The following is a 19,715-nucleotide window of genomic DNA, read 5'->3' on the forward strand; positions in this document are numbered from 1 at the left end:
CTACACATATCAGTGGTAGAATATGCTTTAAAAAAATTACCCAAAGCCTCTGATAAAATTCAGGAATAAATCCTTATTTTAGTCCGACTCTTTTCACTTGTGTCGTGATGACCTTGTAAAAACTAATGCCATTTCAATTCTAACATTATAGTGACACCTACTGGTGAGCCTCTGTAGCCTATGGCCCTGAGCTAAACTTCAAACATCAAATAACATTACAAACATTAGACATTGTCATGCAGTGTACATTTCGTCCGTGTACGTTTCGTTATTTTGTCAAAATGGAGTGTGGCTTGTTTTCCCATTAATTGTGTCAAAATTGGACGTGGAATAAAGGAAAATAAATAACATGTATCAACTGTATAATTTATTATATTACTTGTGCAGCACATTTTTACTCCTGAACTTATTTAGACTTGCCATAACAAAGGGGTTAAATACTTATTGATTTAAGACGTTTCAGCTTTACATTTTTTATTAATTTGTAAAAACGAAAATGAAAATCATAATTCCACTTTCACATTATGGAGTATTGGGTGTAGGCCAGCGACACAAAATCTAAATTTAATACATTTAAATGCAGGCTCTAACACAACAAAATGTGGAAAAGTCACTCAGTTAAAATAAGCCTTTTTATTGGTATGGGTATACTTCACCAACATCCTTTCCTGCTCATTGAAAGGCAGACGTAAGCTGTACCGTTTAGTTGTGAACACGCCTATTGCTGTGACAATTGGCCTACTGTGTAGGATCTTAATTTGATCACCCTGTTGTTGCAGGAAATTTCAGGAAATGCAAATGTAGCGTATTCAAGGTTTAAAAATGGTTTAAAAATTACAAAAAAGTTTGTAATTTCCACTTCGAAAAGTCAAACTTGATTTGCCCTAACTAAATATTCATCAAAAATGTGAAATAATTATAATCCACACAATAATTCATATTTCTTGTTGCTGCATAATTATTTTCCTGCTGTGAAAAAATGATCAAAGGAAGATCCTACATCTGCACATACCCCCTGTGGGGGGGTTGATGATCAATGATGCGGAACCTGTCTAATATTACTGATTCACTCCCCACAAACACATTTTCTCTCTCTCTCACACACACACACACACACACACACACACACACACACACACACACACACACTGACAGGACCATTCATACAGTTCAGTCACTCAGCCCTATCAAGTGGACATGATGCTCTCAAAGTCTTGCACTACCGCCTCCTACTACACCCTGATGAGAAGCAATAATCCTGGCCCCCGTCGCTGTAAGTCTGGATATCTCGCTAACCCTGCTGTACCCTACTGTGCTGAGACAACATGACTCTAGAACAGTTTTACACTATTTTAAATGGAATGTACAACAGTGATTATCTCTCTCTCTCACACAATTCAAATACAATTCTAAGGGGCTTTATTGACATGGGAAACATATGTTAACATTACCAAAGCAAGTGGATTAACTCAACCTCTCTCGCGCTCCCTCGACAATCGGTTTAATTCAATGTTTAAATTCACTTCGTGTTGTTTTTACTGAAAGTTGACATATGGCATTTGTATGGAGGGATGTGGGTGTGTGGGGAGAGAGTGGATAGATTGGTGTGCATGGGTTTGGTTGAAGAAACTTCTTCACCCTTACCTCCCCTCCTCTTCTTGATATGTAAAGAAAGTGAATGTAATTGCTGTCTTTAAACATCTATTCACTACTCGCCAAATGCCTGTTTTTAGGCCTGTTTTAAAAGGTAAAGCACTTTGGATGAAGTCAATATTATTATGCTTATATATGTTGGTACTATATGTACAATAAGGTATCCAATATTCTTAAATCTGACATGGGTTGAAGTTAGTGTCATTAATTCTGAATTGTAGTGTATTTACAGAATAACCTGTTGTAAAAATGTAACATCCACTAGATGGCAGTAATGTGCTACCACCTTCAGGGGTCTGATGTGAACATTTTTCTATTCACCCTTCAGGTACTGAGCACATGTCCAAATTAATGAATTTCCCTGAATTTTCAATGCACATGTTGCTTTGTTGGTATGACTTGTTGTGAACCAGACACGTGACACATGACATGCAAGGTTCAAGTGTTGTAAAGTGGGTAACATGGAGCCCCCAAATCCTGTCTGTCAATTCAATTCAATTCAAGGGGCTTTATTGGCATGGGAAACATGTGTTAACATTGCCAAAGCAAGTGAGGTAGATAATGTACTGTCACTCACTCCATTAAATATCTCAAACCACCCTTTGCCTTGATGACAACTCTGCATACTCTTGGCATTCTCTCAACCAGCTTCACCTAGAATGCTTTTCCATCAGTCTTGGAGTTCCCACGTAGATGGGGGATTTATCAATAAATGGGTGGGAAACAGAAGTTTACACGTTAAATAAAAATCCCTGGAAAGGAGGGTCTAAACTGGTAACCAAATTTACAATCTGATGCCGAGTTCAAAACAACTGGGAACTCGGAAATCTCTCACTTCCGACTTCAGTGCGTTCAAGACAACTGGGAATTTGTTTTTGCTCTGACAGGGAAAAAATCGTTTTGACCGGTCATCCAAATCGGGAACACAGCCCCTTTCTAGAGCTCAGACTTCCCGACCTGAAAATCACTGACATCCTGATTTGACCTAGTATTTTTCAGAGATAGATATCGCTTTCCTACCCCCTCCTACAGGTTTGTGTTCGAGATTCTGCGCAGATTATTACAGAAATGGTGAAGATTTCCACATAGCGTACATATGTCGTCACAGGTATCTTGAACACGCACACTTTATATGATTCCACCTGCGGCTTTGAATATTGACCTGTTTAAAGTTCTTACATCGGCTACGGAGAGCATGATCACACAGTCGTCCAGAACAGCTGATGCTCTCATGCATGCTTCAAAGTTGCTTGCCTCGAAGCGAGCATAGAAGTAATTTAGCTCATCTGTTAGGCTCGTGTCACTGGGCAGCTCGCGGCTGTGCTTCCCTTTGTAGTCTGTAATAGTTTGCAAGCCCTGCCACATCCGACGAGTGTCGGAGCCAGTGTAGTACAATTCGATCTTAGTCCTGTATTGATGCTTTGCTTGTTTGATGGTTCGTCTGAGGGTATAGCAGGATTTCTTATAAGCTTCCGGGTAAGAGTCCCGCTCCTTGAAAGCGGCAGCTCTGCCCCTTAGCTCCTCCAATGTCATTATCATGAAAAGACTCCTCTGGAGCCATTACCCTGTTAGACTACATTAGTTTGTAAAATAGCCTTAACTTTAGGCTATTGACTGTATTGCAAAAGTAATATTGAATGCAACCAAATATCAACATTTGAAGGAGATTTATCTTCTGCTTGCATAGTATAAATTATGAATTTATTGACAAACTGGAATTAAAGCCAGACTAAGTCAGTGGCACAGATGGAACTAAGCAGAAGATATCTGTCCTTCAAATGTTGATAGTGGATATAACGTTGGAGATCTGACTTTGTTTTAAATGTTCAAAATATTTTATACAAGGTTTGTCTTTGTTGAAATTTGGTTATCATGGTGACATAATCCTGTGGTTGATATTTTCCACATCACAACACATTGACCATTTTGTGCCCAGTGGGTAGGCCTTCATAGAGCCTATAAAACACACTGACGAAGTGTTGAAAACTCTGCTGCGACACCACTGTTTTCAGATGCCTGAGTAGGGCTGTGTAGCCTACGTTGGCTTTTCTCTGTAGACAACAAAAGGCTGTGTCTTCCTCACCAAATTACTCTCACTATCCACGTAAGAGCCCGTTTATCCATCCATCAATAAATTAAAATTGTCTAGAACTTTCCTCGTTCTTCCAAGGATCTGTTTCCCACCATCAATGAATCATTAATTGGAATCCTGAGAAACCCGGGGAATCTCCCACTAGGCCTACCCTGCACTGCATGCCTCATTTATGAACCAACTGCTTCAACAGGTGGTATTCTGACAGTTGTGCAGGGCACCCAGTCCACTCATCGGTCTGTTCCGTGTGGTGTCCGTGTTGGTTACATTCAGTGTGTGAGAGATACTGTATGTCAGTAAGTGACGCCTTCAGCACCGGGAGCTGTCCATGGTTTTGAATTTCCGAGCAGCAGTGTTCATCAGGACAGACGAGGCAGAGTGGATACATACCTCTATACCTACGGACGTCTGAGTGAGTGAGTGTAGAAAGAAGGAACTAAACGGGTTTTTTAGAAATATTCCCCCTCTCTCGACTTGTAAACCATCAAAAAAGTAATCATCTAGAAATAGTTTCTTCAACCGTCACCATGCTCCCCGCGCAGGAAGCGGCTAAGATCTACCACACCAACTACGTGCGTAACGCGCGCGCCGTGGGTGTCTTGTGGACCATCTTTACCATCTGCTTCGCCATCTTGGTGATGGTGGTGTTCATACAGGTCAGTGGACAGTTATTTCTTCTCAGAAACTATTTCTAGATTAACATTGCTGTGTGTTATATCCTGAGGACCACATTGGAAATAAGTTTGGCCCCACTTTATTTGGATATAACCATCTGTATGTGTCTGCTATCAACAAAATCTGTTAAACAACTGCTTGCTAAGATTAGGGGTAGGTTTGAATAAGGGTTAAGGTTAGGTTTTCGTGATATCCAAATTGCTAGTTAGTCTTGTCCCATCGCTGCAACTCCCGTACGGACTCGGGTGTGAGCCATGCGTCCTCCGAAACACGACCCTGACAAGCCGCACTGCTTCTTGACACACTGCTTGCTTAACCCAGAAGCCAGCAGCACCAATGTGTCGGAGGAAACACCGTCCAACTGGCGATCTTGTCAGCGTGCATGCGGTCGGTTCTGCCACAGGAGTCGTTAGAGTGCGATGGGACAAGAACATTCCGGCCAAACTCTCCCCTAACCCGGACGACGCTGGTCCAATTGTGCACCACCTCATTGGTCTCAAATGAGCTCGGTCTCAAACCCGGATCTTTAGTGATGCCTCTAGCACTGTGGTGCAGTGCCTTAGACCGCTGCACCACTTGGGAGGCCACCATAAGTGTTAACATTTTCCTGTATCATCCTCTGGTGTTCTTTTGTACACGGCCCCCGATGATGCTGTAAGTAACCAAAACCCTTGTGTGCATATTTCTTGTTCTTGATGTCCCTCTTGTCCAGCCCTACTGGATCGGTGACAGCGTCAACACCCCGCAGGCGGGCTACTTTGGTCTGTTCCACTACTGTATCGGGAACGCGCTCACCGGAGAGCTCATCTGCAAAGGGAGCGCGCTGGACTTCGGCTCCATCCCATCCGGGGCCTTCAAGACAGCCATGTTCTTCGTTGGCATATCCATGCTGCTGGTGGTGGGCAGCATTGTTTGCTTCAGCCTCTTCTTCTTCTGTAATGCCGGCAGCGTCTACAAGATATGTGCATGGATGCAGCTGGCCTCCTGTGAGTAGAAGAAGAAGCTATACACTGAAACATTTCCTTTAATTTGTACAGTAAATTACCAGCAGCACAGTAGTCAGTAGGTTACTGTACATTTACAATAAATTCCTGGCAGCACAAAAGCCAGTAAATTACTGTAGATTTATAGGACCTTTACTGAATCACAAATGTTCAGCATGTTACTGGAACACCTGACTATAGCAACATGCTGTATTTCTAGAATGTATAGGGCATTACTGGAAGCACAAGGGTTAATAAACAGTTTGATTTATAGTGCAGGCACCTAGTGCCAATGATGGACAGTGTATTTGATCGAGGTATTTCAATACCTTTTCTGTATTTCACTAGCCTACAATTGAAGATGTTTGAGGGTGGAGATCATTATAATACCCAGCAGTGTGCTTTGCATTTTGGTAATTTAGCAGACTCTTGCTACTGTAATTGTAATATTTTACTGTAATTACATGGGATTGGTGTAAATTTATGGGAAAATGTCTTTAGAAAAATCAAATACGGTATGGTACTGTATTCTGTGGGGTACAGCATTTTTATTAATGGTTTCAACAAATATAGCCTCTCACAAGGCATGCCTCAATGTTAATGAGCCAGAGATTATTTTGCCATCCACAAAGTTTTCCCACAACACACCATTATTCACAGTATACCGCTGTAAATATACAGCAAAACAGCTTGTACAGTACTTTACTGTAATATTGTATTGTAAAAATACAGCAGTGTAGAAGAATATTGATCCCCCTTCATGTGTTGCTCTTTACAGTACTGTAATATAGAAACAAAAAATTATCTGTAAATTTCCAGCAATTTGTTACTGTGTATGATTAGGATAGTGTGTGTTCAGTGCTGTTTACTTGTTTGTAGGCTAAGTATTGTGTCTGATTAGTGGTATTGTTCCACTTAAAGTAGCAGTTCTCTTCTTCCTCCTCCACCAATCCCCCACCTGTGCCTGTGAGTAATGCGACACTGAGGCTTTTCCCCATGGCAACACAGTCAGTCTATTTGTGCTTGTGGTGAAAACGGCCTTTAATCTACTTCTGAAAAGCAGGCTGCAACATCACTGAGTGAACACCTCAACGGGAAATGAACAAAATTAGTTAAACTGAGTATTTCAGCACCAAGGACAGCTACCTTGAGGGAAGAGGAAATCCAGAGTGGTCACCAACTTTGGTCCTGGAAAGCTGTGGTGCAGGCTTTTGTACTGGCCCAACACTGGCACATTGATTCAACTAATTAAATAAGTTCATGCTGGGCTAGAACAAAACATACCCATAAACTCTCCAGGACCATGAGCGAGTTTTAAGAGAGCAAGGCAAACTGTTGCCAAATGTAACTCAGGAAGCTGAGTCTGAATTCAAAAGGGAGAGAGTATATGCTCAGAGAATAGAAAGTGAATTTGTATGTGCCAGGTTAGAAAGTGAGTGTGTAATGTTTCAGGACAGGTAATGTGATATCACATGTAGCGTAGCGTGTCGAGGTGAGATGGCTGAGCTTAGGGGTGAATTATGGATGAAGTCTATTTTACTCATCAGACTGGAGTTGCCAAGCAACTACTGCTGTAGCTTTCATTGCTGTGCAGGTCTTGTCCATCTACCTAACTGATTGTTGGTCCGTCCATCTGTCTTGCTCCCGCCCCCTCCAGAGTCACCTGTACTACAATTAGCTTTTTAACAGGTCCATCACTTTCTCTCTGTCCCACCCCCCTTCCTAGCCACTTGCATGGTGATAGGCTGTATGATCTACCCTGATGGCTGGGACAGTGAGGAGGTGAAGAGGATGTGTGGACAGAGAACAGATAAGTACACCCTGGGTAACTGCACGGTGCGCTGGGCCTACATCCTGGCTATCATCAGCATCATGGACTCCCTCATCCTCTCCTTCCTAGCTTTCTCCCTGGGGAACAGGCAGGACCAGCTACTGCCTGACAACTTTCAGGTGGACGGGAAAGAAAAAGACAAAGGTATGGAGGGAGGAGGGGGAAGAAGAGGAAAGGGGTGAGAGGTAGGAGAGTGGGATGGACGTACATGGAAAAGTTGAATTACAGAATTATTAAATGCTACCTCAACTCTTCCATTTCCAGACGTCCTATTAAAAAAAAAAAAACTGGAACTCAAAACAGTGGTGGAGAGGGAGACAAAAGAGAGAGGGAAAAGATGAAGTCTATAACATCATTTCTAGCACTGATGTTGTGTGTGAGCAGACTCTTCCTCCGAAACAAGGCATTCCTCCAAAGAATGTTCCTCTCTGACTGTTGTCCTTGTCCTCATATAAGTCATTAGTGCTGGAATCAGATCACCTAGAGAGTTTATATCATATCACAGACGGCCTAATGAGAAACCGAGACGACTTCAAATGCACCATTATTAAAAATGCATTTAGGCAAAGCAACCTCTCGAAACACTATGGGCAGTTAGTGAGAGGAATTCATTGAGAGAGCAGAGAACTTGTGTAGATCTTCAATAAGTGGTGCTGTGAAACCACTTTGCAGGTCTTGTATGTGCCGTTTAGAAACACAGAGGAAGACTAGTGTAACCAACAGTGTTTAGCCACAATGTAATACAGCAATTACTGTTAAGGTTCATCGCTGCCCTTTAAGATCTCCTTAGGAAGTTTCAAACATCCCAACCCACTTTACCTTTAACTTTCCTCCTCAGTCTCTAAGGAATATTATGAAACTCTTAGTCACGTCCTTTCTTCAGCGCAATATAATAAGTACATTAAAATGTCACCATTTTGTAATACTTTACTTCAAAATATCTGGGTATCTTTTAAGTTACATTTTTGCGTATTTTACTTTCAGTTTTGTACACCAACTTCAAACAGCTGAAAATACAATATTTTTTGTGATGGAAAATATATTTTACAGCGGTTTATAGTACAATGATTCTCTACACTATACTTGCTGGTTTTGTAGCAAACTGAAATATTTGAATTTTAGCAACCAGTAAAATATTTCAGTTGTGCATATTACATTTTGTTTGATTACTATCATTTCATTACATGTCATCCTCTCATCTCTAGAGCTGCTGCCTAAATAACTATTTCAGTAGTTCTTCAAAGTAAATAAGTAATACTGGTAGAGATACACTTCATGACCAAAAGTATGTGGATACCTGCTCGTCAAACACATCATTCCGAAATCATGGGCATTAATATGTAGTTGGTCCCCCCTTTGCTTATAACAGCTTCCACTCTTCTGGGAAGGCTTTCAACTAGATGTTGAAACATTGCTGCGGGAACTTGCTTCCATTCAGCCTCGAGCATTAGTGAGGTCGGGCACTGATTTTGGGCGATTATGCCTGGCTCGCAGTCGGCATTCCCAATCATCCCAAAGGTGTTCAATGGGGTTGAGGTCAGGGCTCTGTGCTGGCCAGTCAAGTTCTTCCACACCAATCTCGACAAACCATTTCTTTATGGATCTCATTTTGTGCACGGGGCATTGTCATGCTGAAAAAGTAAAGGGCCTTCCCCAGACTTTTGCCTTAGTTGGAATCACAGAATCTCATTTCATAACGCTCCCAAAAAACCGTTCCTGTGCTGACAGTTGCTTCCAGAGGCAGTTTGGAACTAGTTAGTGAGTGTCACAACCGAAGACAAACAATTTTTACGCACAACTCGCTCCAGCGTTCCCATTCTGTGAGCTTGTGTGGCCTACCACTTCACGGCTGAGCCGTTGTTGCTCCTAGACGTTTCTACTTCACAATAACAGCACTTACAGTTGACCGGGGCAGCTCCAGCAGGACAGACATTTTACAAACTGACTTTTTGTAAAGGTGGCATCCTAGGATAGTGCCACGTTGAAAGTCACTGAGCTCTTCAGTAAGGCCATTCTACTGCCAATGTTTGTCTATGGAGATTGCATGTCTGTATACGCCTGTCAGCAATGGGTGTGGCTGAAATGTCCGAATCCACTAATTTGAAAGGGAGTCCACAAACTTTTGTATATACAGTGCATTCAGAAAGTATTCAGACCCCTTGACTGTTTCCACATTTTACGTTACAGCGTTATTCTAAAATGGATTAAATCGTTTCCCCCCCTCAATCTACACACAATACCCTATAATGACAGAGCAAAAACTGGTCTTTAGAAATGTTTGCAAATTTATAAAAAAACAAAAAAAGATGAAATATCACATTTACATAAGTATTCATACCCTTTACTCAGTACGCTGTTTAAGCACCATCGGCAGCGATTTCAGCCTAGAGTCTTCTTGGGTATGACGCTACAAGCTTGGCATACCTGTATTTGGGGAGTTTCTCCCATTCTTCTCTGCAGATACTCTCAAGCTGTCAGGTTGGATGGGTAGTCTCTGCACGGCTATCCCCACACCATGCTGCCACCACCATGCTTCACCGTAGGGATGGTGCCAGGTTTCTTCCAGATGTGACGCTTGGCATTCAGGTCAAAGAGTTCAATCTTCGTTTCATCATGGACAGTTATGTAGGTGCCATTTGGCAAACTCCAAGCGGGCTGTCATGTGCCTTTTACTGAGGAGTGGCTTCCGTCTGGCAACTCTACCATAAAAGGCCTTATTTGTGGAGTGCTGCAGAGATGGTTGTCCTTCTGGAAGGTTCTCCCATTTTCAGATAGTTACTCTGGAGCTGTCAGTGACCATTGGGTTCTTGGTCACCTTCCTGAACAAAGCCCTTCTCCCAAGATCATTACAGGGTATTGCGTGTAGATTGAGGGGAGAAAAAAAAACTTAATCCATTGTTGAAAAAGGCTGAAATGTAAAAATAAATGTGGAAAAGGTCAAGTTGTCTGAATGCACTCTATAGTGTACATTACCTTGCGAAGCAACTGCCCTCTATACCTCTCGATCCTGCATTCTTCAGTCTCTTCTCTCCCTCTCCATTTCTGCCCCATAGTAACCTAATTTACCAGGTGTAAAAGAATAACTCAATGTGCTCCCAGAATAAACCCAAATGAAATGAATAATCCAAAGTCCTCAATTAGCCGTTTAAAAACCTAATGTTGGTTAATCGCTCAGCACTACATTTTATAGATAAGGATAAGTAGCATATCATTTAAATGTTTTCATGCATTTGTCCTTCAAGAAAACAATAGCTGATTCAATGGGGGTATGGCAGATTTCAAAACTCTTCCACGAAGGACTCAGATAGGAATCACTAGTGCTTCCTTGCCAAAAGGAGGCTAGAGTGTAGGACCATCTTCCATTTACCTACTAATGACTCAACACACTCCTTAACCACTTGGAGGAGAGGGCGGAGGACAGACTTTTGCCCAAATGAGGAAAAGGCATTGATAGTGTGAAGATTACATTAGATAGTGTGAAGATTCCGCATGCACCTTCTGTCAGTTGAGGGATTTTTATTTGACCTTTATTTAACCAGGTAGGCCAGTTGAGAACAAGTTCTCATTTACAACTGCGACCTGGCCAAGATAAAGCAAAGCAGTGCGACAAACATAGTCAATAACACAATAGAAAAATCTATGTACAGTGTGTGCAAATGTAGTAAGATTAGGGAGGTAAGGCAATAAATAGGCCATAGTGGCGAAATAATTACAATTGAGCTATTAAACACTGGAGTGATGTGTAGAAGATGAATGTGCAAGTAGAGCTACTGGGGTATAAAGGAGCAAAAAATAACAATGTGGGGATGAGGTTGTTGGGTGGGCTATTTACAGATGGGCTGTGTACAGGTGCAATGATCGGTAAGCTGCTCTGACAGCTGATGCTTAAAAAGTTAGTGAGGGAGATATAAGGCTTCAGTGATTTTGCAATTAGTTCCAGTCATCAAACTCAGAACTGGAAGGAAAGGCGGCCAAAGGAGGTGCTGGCTTTGGGGATGACCAGTGAAATATACCTGCTGGAGCATGTGCTATGGGTGGGTGTTGCTATGGTGAACTGTGAGCTGAGATAAGTCTTTGCTAGGTAAAGGCCTGTCTTATAGATGACCTGGAGCCAGTGGGTTTGGCAAGGGCCAGCCAATGAGAGCATACAGGTTGCAGTGGTGAGTAGTATATGGTACTGTGATAGACTATCTCCAATTTGCTGAGTAGAATGTTGGAGGCTATTTTGTAAATGACATTGCCGAAGTCAAGGATCGGTAGGATAGTCAATTTTATGAGGGTATGTTTGGCGGCATGAGTGAATGAGCCTTTGTTGCGAAATAGGAAGCCGATTCTAGATTTCATTTTGGAATGGAGATGCTTAATGTGAGTCTGGAAAGAGAGTTTACAGTCTAACCAGACACCTAGGTATTTGTAGTTGTCCACATATTCTAAGTCATAACCGTCCAGAGTAGTGATGCTAGACGGTAGGGCAGGTGCGGGCAGCGATCAATTGAAGAGCATGCATTTACTTTGGATAAGTAGGAGTGACGCCATCTGTCGGAAAGGAATGCTCCCATAGTACAAGAGTCTTACCTCTTTCTCTCTCTGTTTCAGAGGAAGCCTGAGCTCATTATCAACCACAGAAGACAGACGTACTACATACAACACGAAAGATGGACCTGTGAGGTGGTGGTGTTGTGGAAATAAACCCCAGCTAGTTAAAAGGCAATATCAACTCCACTTTAGTGCATCACTTTACAATAATACATGTACCTGGTAGAACGCTGATAAGTGATAATAAAATGTTCCATATTAATATACCCTGACCTTGCTTTACTTGAATATAGAATATACTGCACTGCCTCCTAACAAGTACAAGTCAGCCATTTTCAAAATCTAAATGTTTATTCAACTACAGAAAATGCTTAGTTTAGCAGTGAACAATCAAATGCAGAGAGGGAGGTCAGGAGAGGGGGAGGCAGATGAGGAAGAAAGGCAAGGAGAGGTCAGGGAAAGAGCGCATTGAGGACAAGGACGGGAGGAGAGGGGCTTGTAGAAAAAGAGCAACCCATGGGATCGGGGGGAGGGCACCCTTCAAAGCATTATAACAGCGTCATCATTCTTTATTACAATCCACGATTATATATTTCTCTCTCTTTGATGCATTTAAAACAGTCCTACTCTGCAAGGGGGGCAACGTCAGTATGAAAATAAGCTTTAAAAACTAGCAAATGCGTCTCAAGGCATCAATCGACCTCATAACGACTCATTCAAACATTTGCACCTTAGCAGAGTGTGTATTCCAAAAGGCACCCTATTCCCTATATGGTGCATTACTTTTGACCAGAGCCTAAATGGGCTCTAGTCATAAATAGGGCACAAAATACATAATAGGGTGCCATTTGGGACACAGGCAGAGCTTCCGCTCCTTCATAATATACACAGTTCAAACAGAAGCTCCAAACACGAGTTCAGAGAGACAAGGCCAACTCTTTGGTACAGATATGTACAAGATAGGGGTTCAGATATGGGTTGTGCCTAAAATGGCACCCTGTTCCAACTATATAAAGAATAAGGAGTCATTTATTTTGGTAAATCTGTCCTGGAATCGAATACAGAATTCTGATTCTGATAATTTTTCTGAAACGGGAAAATTCTCACACTCTTGTATCACACCATCTAGCAAAAAACAACAACATTATTTTCTCAGAGGCAAACCTTATCTAGAACCTTAAACACCACAGGAGAGGTATGAAACTAGCCAGCAGATTCTGACCCTATGTTACGCTTGTTTACACTGAGCTGCACTGGGGTCAGAACACAATCATGGTTAGATTAAGACACCACAGAGCCGCAGCGAGATATGGACTGGAAAACTTCTCAATGCAGGGATGGGATGTGCCCAATTATTTATATACACACACACACTAGATGACTTACAGGGTCACTGTTTTGAAGCCACCGCGCAGTCATCTTGGCACTCCACCATTGTTAAAAAAAAAAATTGGGAAGCTATACAAATGCATTTTATTAATGTCTACATTGACGTCTGTTTTTACCAAGTTTATTCTGTTAGACACCTTAATGCATACTTTTAAATTGTTACTGTCCCCACTACAAAAATATTTAAATACAGGTCATTTTGTCCTTTAATGTAATTGAAATACTGTGGAATTCCATTAAGTCCTATGAAGGACTGCCTCTTCTAGGGAGTGCCAATATGGTCGACCGGTTGCTTCAAAGCCACTCATTGGCCAATCCATAGCATCAGCAATCCAGGTTTTATATACATCCTTGGGTATAACACTGTACTGAAAAGTTTACCTATATCCAAACTGATACATGAAGAAGCTTGAAATACTGCTAGTTTTACTAGAAAAATGCCCTTTCATCCTCATGCTAGCGAGCAGTAGCCACCGCCACCATTTTGGAATGGCAGTGTCAGCCAATCAGCCTCTGTTGTTCAACGCGACGTGCCATTCCATTATGGCTGCTGTGCCTACTGCTAGCTCGGAGGAGGAAAAGGGCAGTTTGAATTGAAGTACAATTTGGGGTACAGTGGCACATCCCATCGCTGCATTGGGGAACGTTTTAGACAGTGCGCCGGCTCCGCGGTGTCTAAATCTAACCATGATTGCGTTCCGACCCCAGTGCAGCTTAGTGTAAACAAGCGTAACGGTAAGGTCAGAATCTGCTGGCTAGTTTGAAACATGGTTATTCAGTAGCATTGGTCTAGTCATGGTCTGTGGATCAATGCAGGTAACAGAAGGTAGTAAATGAAACACGGGACAGAGTATGATGGTACCATCTCCACACTGTGGTAAGTGCCATTCCAAAACGGCTGCTTGGAATGAGACAAGGAAGGATAGGACAGGGATGATGTCATAGAAGAGAAACAGAACAAGTTCCATTGCATTCAGTCAATTCCAGTTCAGGAATACTCGATTCTTTTGATTACTTTCTAGGTAGCTACTCTTCCCCACAACCCTACACACATTGTAAATATGCTTTGTTATTGAAGGAAAATACTCAAACTAACCTCTATCAATACTGTATATAAAATAACAACCATTCGGATGTGCTAGTATAGTGGTACAGTGGGTGTTCTGTAGATATGATTGGATTGGTCTTGCAATTGTCCAGTGGAGGTCTGTGAGGTTTGATCTTAACTCTGAACATGCACATCTGTTAAACAAAGGAACAAAAACAAAAGAGAAACTCTGAATGAAACTTGTTAGAGGTGTCATCATTGGCACAGAGAAAAACAAGAGTAAATAAAGAAAAAGAGATCACATACTCAAGTCATATCCAGTCAGTACCAAAAAGAAACAAAGTAAAAGAGAGAGACATAAATAGATATAGTGCTGCTGGATCGGGCTTCCTTGTGTTTATTTATCTGGAACCAGTGTTTTCTATGAAGGCCACCAGTAGGGCTTCAGTAGCCAGTCTAGCGTGGTTTGTGCGTGTGTTGAGCCATTAGGGAGGCAATGCAGGCATGGTGCTGGCAACGGCTTCCTCTTAATGTGTATCTATATGTGTGTGTGTGTGTGAATGCTTGTGAGTACGTATGTATGTTTGTGTGTATGTACATATGTTCATGTATGTATGCATGTGTGTACTGTATGAGCTGCTTGTTGGCTGTAGTAGCGCTGTGGCTCCTCTAGGGGGCGATCCATGCGTGTCGGAGGCACTCTGCAGCCGTAGCTCTCTTCTCTGGTACCAGGTCCAACATTGGGAAAAGGAAGCTAGCGAAGGTAGCTGCCTCCTCTTTAGACCACTCATACTTCTCCACCAGCACCTCCAACAGACCCCATGGCTTCAGCTTGGTAATGTGCCTCAGGTCACCTAGGGGGGAGGGGAGAAAGTTAACTACACACACATTCCCAAGACAGTTTACATGTGAAAAAAACTAAACTAAACACACCAGCACTTTTAGACAAGGCTCAACTTGAACCTTTTCACACGTGAGTAACACATATCTCTCATATCTCGCCCCCAGCGTGAGTTGTTTTATGCACACAATGTCAGAATGCACTCACTGTTCCAAAATGTGATTATTACGCGACAATTAAAAGTTAAACAAGACCGTTTCAACTTGTCAATTTCAAATGATTTTCTAACAGTCTGAATTTTAGTGTGTTCCACCTCATTAATTCACATAGAAGTAGCCCATTTCAGCATTGAGGACAATTTATGTTTGAGGCTTTACTGAGCCGGACAAACTGCTCTCTTCGAGGAGAGCCCAAGCACTCACCAATGTTTCCGCAGATCAAGTATGCAGACATTTACGCAGTCTTGCACGAATTGGCACATTCAGACTTTGGACATGTGTGCGTTCCTATCAAAGTAATTGCCTTATTTTCTGTATATCGTATTGGCGTTTCAACTGTAGCATGTATGTATGAAACAATGTATTTACAGTTTTATTTGCGTTTTCAAGTACTGGTGAAAGACAATGCATTCCGATTATTGCATATTGCATAATGGACACCTATGATGTGTGTAAAATACTTTTTGGAAGGTTGTACTGATTTTAATGAGCTAATGCTAAATTATTTGCCAGCTATGTGTGGCGCCAAGTTTGTTGACATTATACAATCCATTCTGGGTGTCACACGTCTGTCAGACCAAAGATGTTATAATGAGGTGAAGGTTAAAATTCCGGAAGTGAATGATCAAGGTTCCGTTTTGGGACCACTATTGTTTTCACTATATATTTTACCTCTTGGGGATGTTATTCGAAAACATAATGTTAACTTTCACTGCTATGCGGATGACACACAGCTGTACATTTCAATGAAACATGGTGAAGCCCCAAAATTGCCCTTGCTAGAAGCATGTGTTTCAGACATAAGGAAGTGGATGGCTGCAAACTTTCTACTTTTAAACTCGGACAAAACAGAGATGCTTGTTCTAGGTCCCAAGAAACAAAGAGATCTTCTGTTGAATCTGACAATTAATCTTAATGGTTGTACAGTCGTCTCAAATAAAACTGTGAAGGACCTCGGCGTTACTCTGGACCCTGATCTCTCTTTTGAAGAACATATCAAGACCATTTCAAGGACAGCTTTTTTCCATCTACGTAACATTGCAAAAATCAGAAACTTTCTGTCCAAAAATGATGCAGAAAAATTAATCCATGCTTTTGTCACTTCTAGGTTAAACTACTGCAATGCTCTACTTTCCGGCTACCCGGATAAAGCACTAAATAAACTTCAGTTAGTACTAAATACGGCTGCTCGAATTCTGACTAGAACCAAAAAATTTGATCATATTACTCCAGTGCTAGCCTCTCTACTCTGGCTTCCTGTCAAAGCAAGGGCTGATTTCAAGGTTTTACTGCTAACCTACAAAGCATTACATGGGCTTGCTCCTACCAATCTCTCTGATTTGGTCCTGCCGTACATACCTACACGTACGCTACGGTCACAAGACGCAGGCCTCCTAATTGTCCCTAGAATTTCTAAGCAAACAGCTGGAGGCAGGGCTTTCTCCTATAGAGCTCCATTTTTATGGAACGGTCTGCCTACCCATGTCAGAGACGCAAACTCGGTCTCAACCTTTAATTCCTTACTGATGACTTATCTCTTCAGTGGGTCATATGATTGAGTGTAGTCTGGCCCAGGAGTGGGAAGGTGAACGGAAAGGCTCTGGAGCAACGAACCGCCCTTGCTGTCTCTGCCTGGCCGGTTCCCCTCTTCCCACTGGGATTCTCTGCCTCTAACCCTATTACAGGGGCTGAGTCACTGGCTTACTGGGGCTCTCTCTTGCCGTCCCTGGAAGGGGTGCGTCACCTGAGTGGGTTGATTCACTGATGTGGTCATCCTGTCTGGGATGGCGCCCCCCCTTGGGTTGTGCCATGGCGGAGTTCTTTGTGGGCTATACTCAGCCTTGTCTCAGGATGGTAAGTTGGTGGTTGAAGATATCCCTCTAGTGGTGTGGGGGCTGTGCTTTGGCAAAGTGGGTGGGGTTATATCCTTCCTGTTTGGCCCTGTCTGGGGGTGTCCTCGGATGGGGCCACAGTGTCTCCTGACCCCTCCTGTCTCAGCCTCCAGTATTTATGCTGCAGTAGTTAATGTGTCGGGGGGCTAGGGTCAGTTTGTTATATCTGGAGTACCTCTCCTGTCCTATTCGGTGTCCTGTGTGAATCTAAGTGTGCGTTCTCTAATTCTCTCTCTCTCTCTCGCTCTCTCTCTCTCTCTCGCTCTCTCTCGGAGGACCTGAGCCCTAGGACCATGCCCCAGGACTACCTGACATGATGACTCCTTGCTGTCCCCAGTCCACCTGGCCGTGCTGCTGCTCCAGTTTCAACTGTTCTGCCTTATTATTATACGACCATGCTGGTCATTTATGAACATTTGAACATCTTGGCCATGTTCTGTTATAATCTCCACCCGGCACAGCCAGAAGAGGACTGGCCACCCCACATAGCCTGGTTCCTCTCTAGGTTTCTTCCTAGGTTTTGGCCTTTCTAGGGAGTTTTTCCTAGCCACCGTGCTTCTACACCTGCATTGCTTGCTGTTTGGGGTTTTAGGCTGGGTTTCTGTACAGCACTTTGAGATATCAGCTGATGTACGAAGGGCTATATAAATAAATTTGATTTGATTTGATCGTACACGACACACCCCCTTCAACACGCCTACTGCAAACGGACCAAACTCATCTTGTCTCCTCTTATCATCTTTGGTTGACGTGAAAATAAAAACATGGCGGAGTTCACAAACTACCCGTCTTCAGATTACATTCGATTTCTAGAAAGCGTTTTACTCAAATATTTAGATCAATGATCAGCTCCCCCGTGATGAAATATAAATAGTCATTAGCTAATTCATAGTGTTTTCTGACAGCCGAGAGTTATCGAAATATGTCCGCTTGTATTACGTCAGTTAGCGCTAGGACTAATGTAGCCCACATTTCCCGATTTGGATGATTGTGTATGATGTCTCTACTCCTGTGAATGCCTGAACATTGCATCCAAAAATAAAACTTCACATTCAGGACATAATTTTGTAAGGACTTTGTTTGTGCAAAATGTTTGTGAGAAAACAGTGTGGCTAGCTTAAAATGCTGACTGTTGCGTCAATAGCAACTGGACATTCTAAATAAGCGTTCTAATCACACAGGTTTGAGGGTACGCTGCAGGGAACACTGTAGAATGATCACACCCGTTTGTTGGTACGTGTGAAAAGGTTAAACCTGCTATGACACACACACACTGATAACTATGAAAACACACACACAGCAGAGGGATAAACTACAAAGCTGAATCAATGCGTTAGCCAGCTAACTTTGATAAACAACTAGAAATACCTATTGATTTAGTCTTTCATTAACAAAACTAAACTCCGATATGTTTTTGTTTGTTGAGTTAATATGACCATTTCCATTTCAAGCATACCCTTCTAAAATCCTGGTTTGTCGTACAACACTCTAATGTGGCGTTTCCTTACCTTTCTTGGTGAAGAACTCCTTGGAGTATTTTCCGGCCAGGATCAGCTTCTTAGGAACTTTACCCAACAACTCAATGATCAAAGCTATGTGATCTACACAAGAGAGGACGACAAACAAATTAGACGGTGCCAAAGGTCTGCAGAATCCTCAGACACGGCGGCAGGATCTACACAACAGGATGTGAGTGAGTGTGTCTTGAGGTCTAAAATATTGTAGATACTATAAAAAGGCCTTACAGGGAGGGGAACACACCTTCATCTCTAGAGTAGTCCTCCCCAGAGTGAGGCTCAAATAGGTAGTCTCCCGTAGCCAGCTCAAAAGCCTAGAAGGGATGGTCACATACACAGCACCAGATAAACATCTGGACACAGCTACTCATTCAATGGTTTTTCTTTATTTTTTAAAAACTCTTTCCTACATTGTAGAATAATAGCGAAGACATCGAAACTGTGAAACAACACACATGGAATCATGTAGTAACCAAAAAAAAGTGTTAAATCAAAATATATTTTATATTTGAGATTCTTGAATGTAGCCACCCTTTGCCTTGATGACAGCTTTGCACACTCTTGGCATTCTCTCAACCATCTTCGTGGAGGTAGTCACCTGGATTTATTTTCCAACAGCCTTGAAGGAGTTTCCACATATGCTGAGCACTTGTTGGCTGCCTTTCCTTCACGCTGCGGTCCAACTCATCCCAAACCATCTCAATTTGCTTTCACAGAACACAGTAAGGACTCTGCATTTGAACCTTTTCACGCGTATCAACAAACGGGTGTGCTCATTCTACAGTGGTCCCTTACAGAACGCAGTAAGGACAGCGTGGCCAGCTCAAACGCTGACTGTTGCATCAATCGAAACTGGACGTTCCAAATAAGCGTTCTAATCCCACCGGTTTGAGCGTACGCTCCAGAGTCCACTGTAGAATGAGCACACCTGTTTGTTGGTGTGTGTGAAAAGGGTCAAATGCAGAGTTGTACCAGACAGGGGATAGACTGATGACTAGTAAGCCCCGCAGCTTAATACAAATACATATCAGAGCACTGTC

The 19,715-nt window shown here is 42.4% G+C and overlaps 2 protein-coding genes across 4 annotated transcripts in view; one reads left to right on the top strand and one right to left on the bottom strand.

The window, feature by feature from the left end:
* Nucleotides 1-4,211: 4,211 nt before the first annotated feature.
* On the top strand, nucleotides 4,212-12,032 carry lhfpl5a (LHFPL tetraspan subfamily member 5a). Its single transcript, XM_024426452.2, has 4 exons — nucleotides 4,212-4,401; nucleotides 5,133-5,406; nucleotides 7,130-7,378; nucleotides 11,831-12,032. The coding sequence occupies exons 1-4, from the start codon at nucleotides 4,273-4,275 to the stop codon at nucleotides 11,839-11,841; spliced, it is 663 nt and encodes a 220-aa protein (XP_024282220.1). The 5' UTR covers nucleotides 4,212-4,272; the 3' UTR covers nucleotides 11,842-12,032.
* Nucleotides 12,033-12,102: 70 nt separating this feature from the next.
* srpk1b (SRSF protein kinase 1b) overlaps nucleotides 12,103-19,715 on the bottom strand; it is a 62,884-nt gene continuing 55,271 nt past the window's right edge. For all 3 annotated transcript variants that reach the window (XM_024426449.2, XM_024426450.2, XM_024426451.2), the window contains 3 exons: nucleotides 18,920-18,989; nucleotides 18,667-18,759; nucleotides 12,103-15,061 (listed from right to left, as the gene is read on the bottom strand). In XM_024426449.2, the coding sequence (XP_024282217.1) occupies nucleotides 14,877-15,061; nucleotides 18,667-18,759; nucleotides 18,920-18,989 (348 nt within the window). In that variant the 3' untranslated portion in view covers nucleotides 12,103-14,876. The remainder of the gene's footprint in view (nucleotides 15,062-18,666; nucleotides 18,760-18,919; nucleotides 18,990-19,715) is intronic.

The sequence above is a fragment of the Oncorhynchus tshawytscha genome, linkage group LG07, assembly GCF_018296145.1.
Source record: "Oncorhynchus tshawytscha isolate Ot180627B linkage group LG07, Otsh_v2.0, whole genome shotgun sequence".
In the NCBI taxonomy this organism is placed as follows: domain Eukaryota; kingdom Metazoa; phylum Chordata; class Actinopteri; order Salmoniformes; family Salmonidae; genus Oncorhynchus; species Oncorhynchus tshawytscha.

Excerpts from the sequence above, each read along its gene's own strand:
- lhfpl5a (XM_024426452.2), top strand. The coding sequence starts at position 4,273 with ATGCTCCCCGCGCAGGAAGCGGCTAAGATCTACCACACCAACTACGTG. Across the intron at positions 4,402-5,132 it reads TGATGGTGGTGTTCATACAG|CCCTACTGGATCGGTGACAG; the intron begins GTCAGTGGACAG and ends CCTCTTGTCCAG. Across the intron at positions 5,407-7,129 it reads ATGGATGCAGCTGGCCTCCT|CCACTTGCATGGTGATAGGC; the intron begins GTGAGTAGAAGA and ends CCCCCTTCCTAG.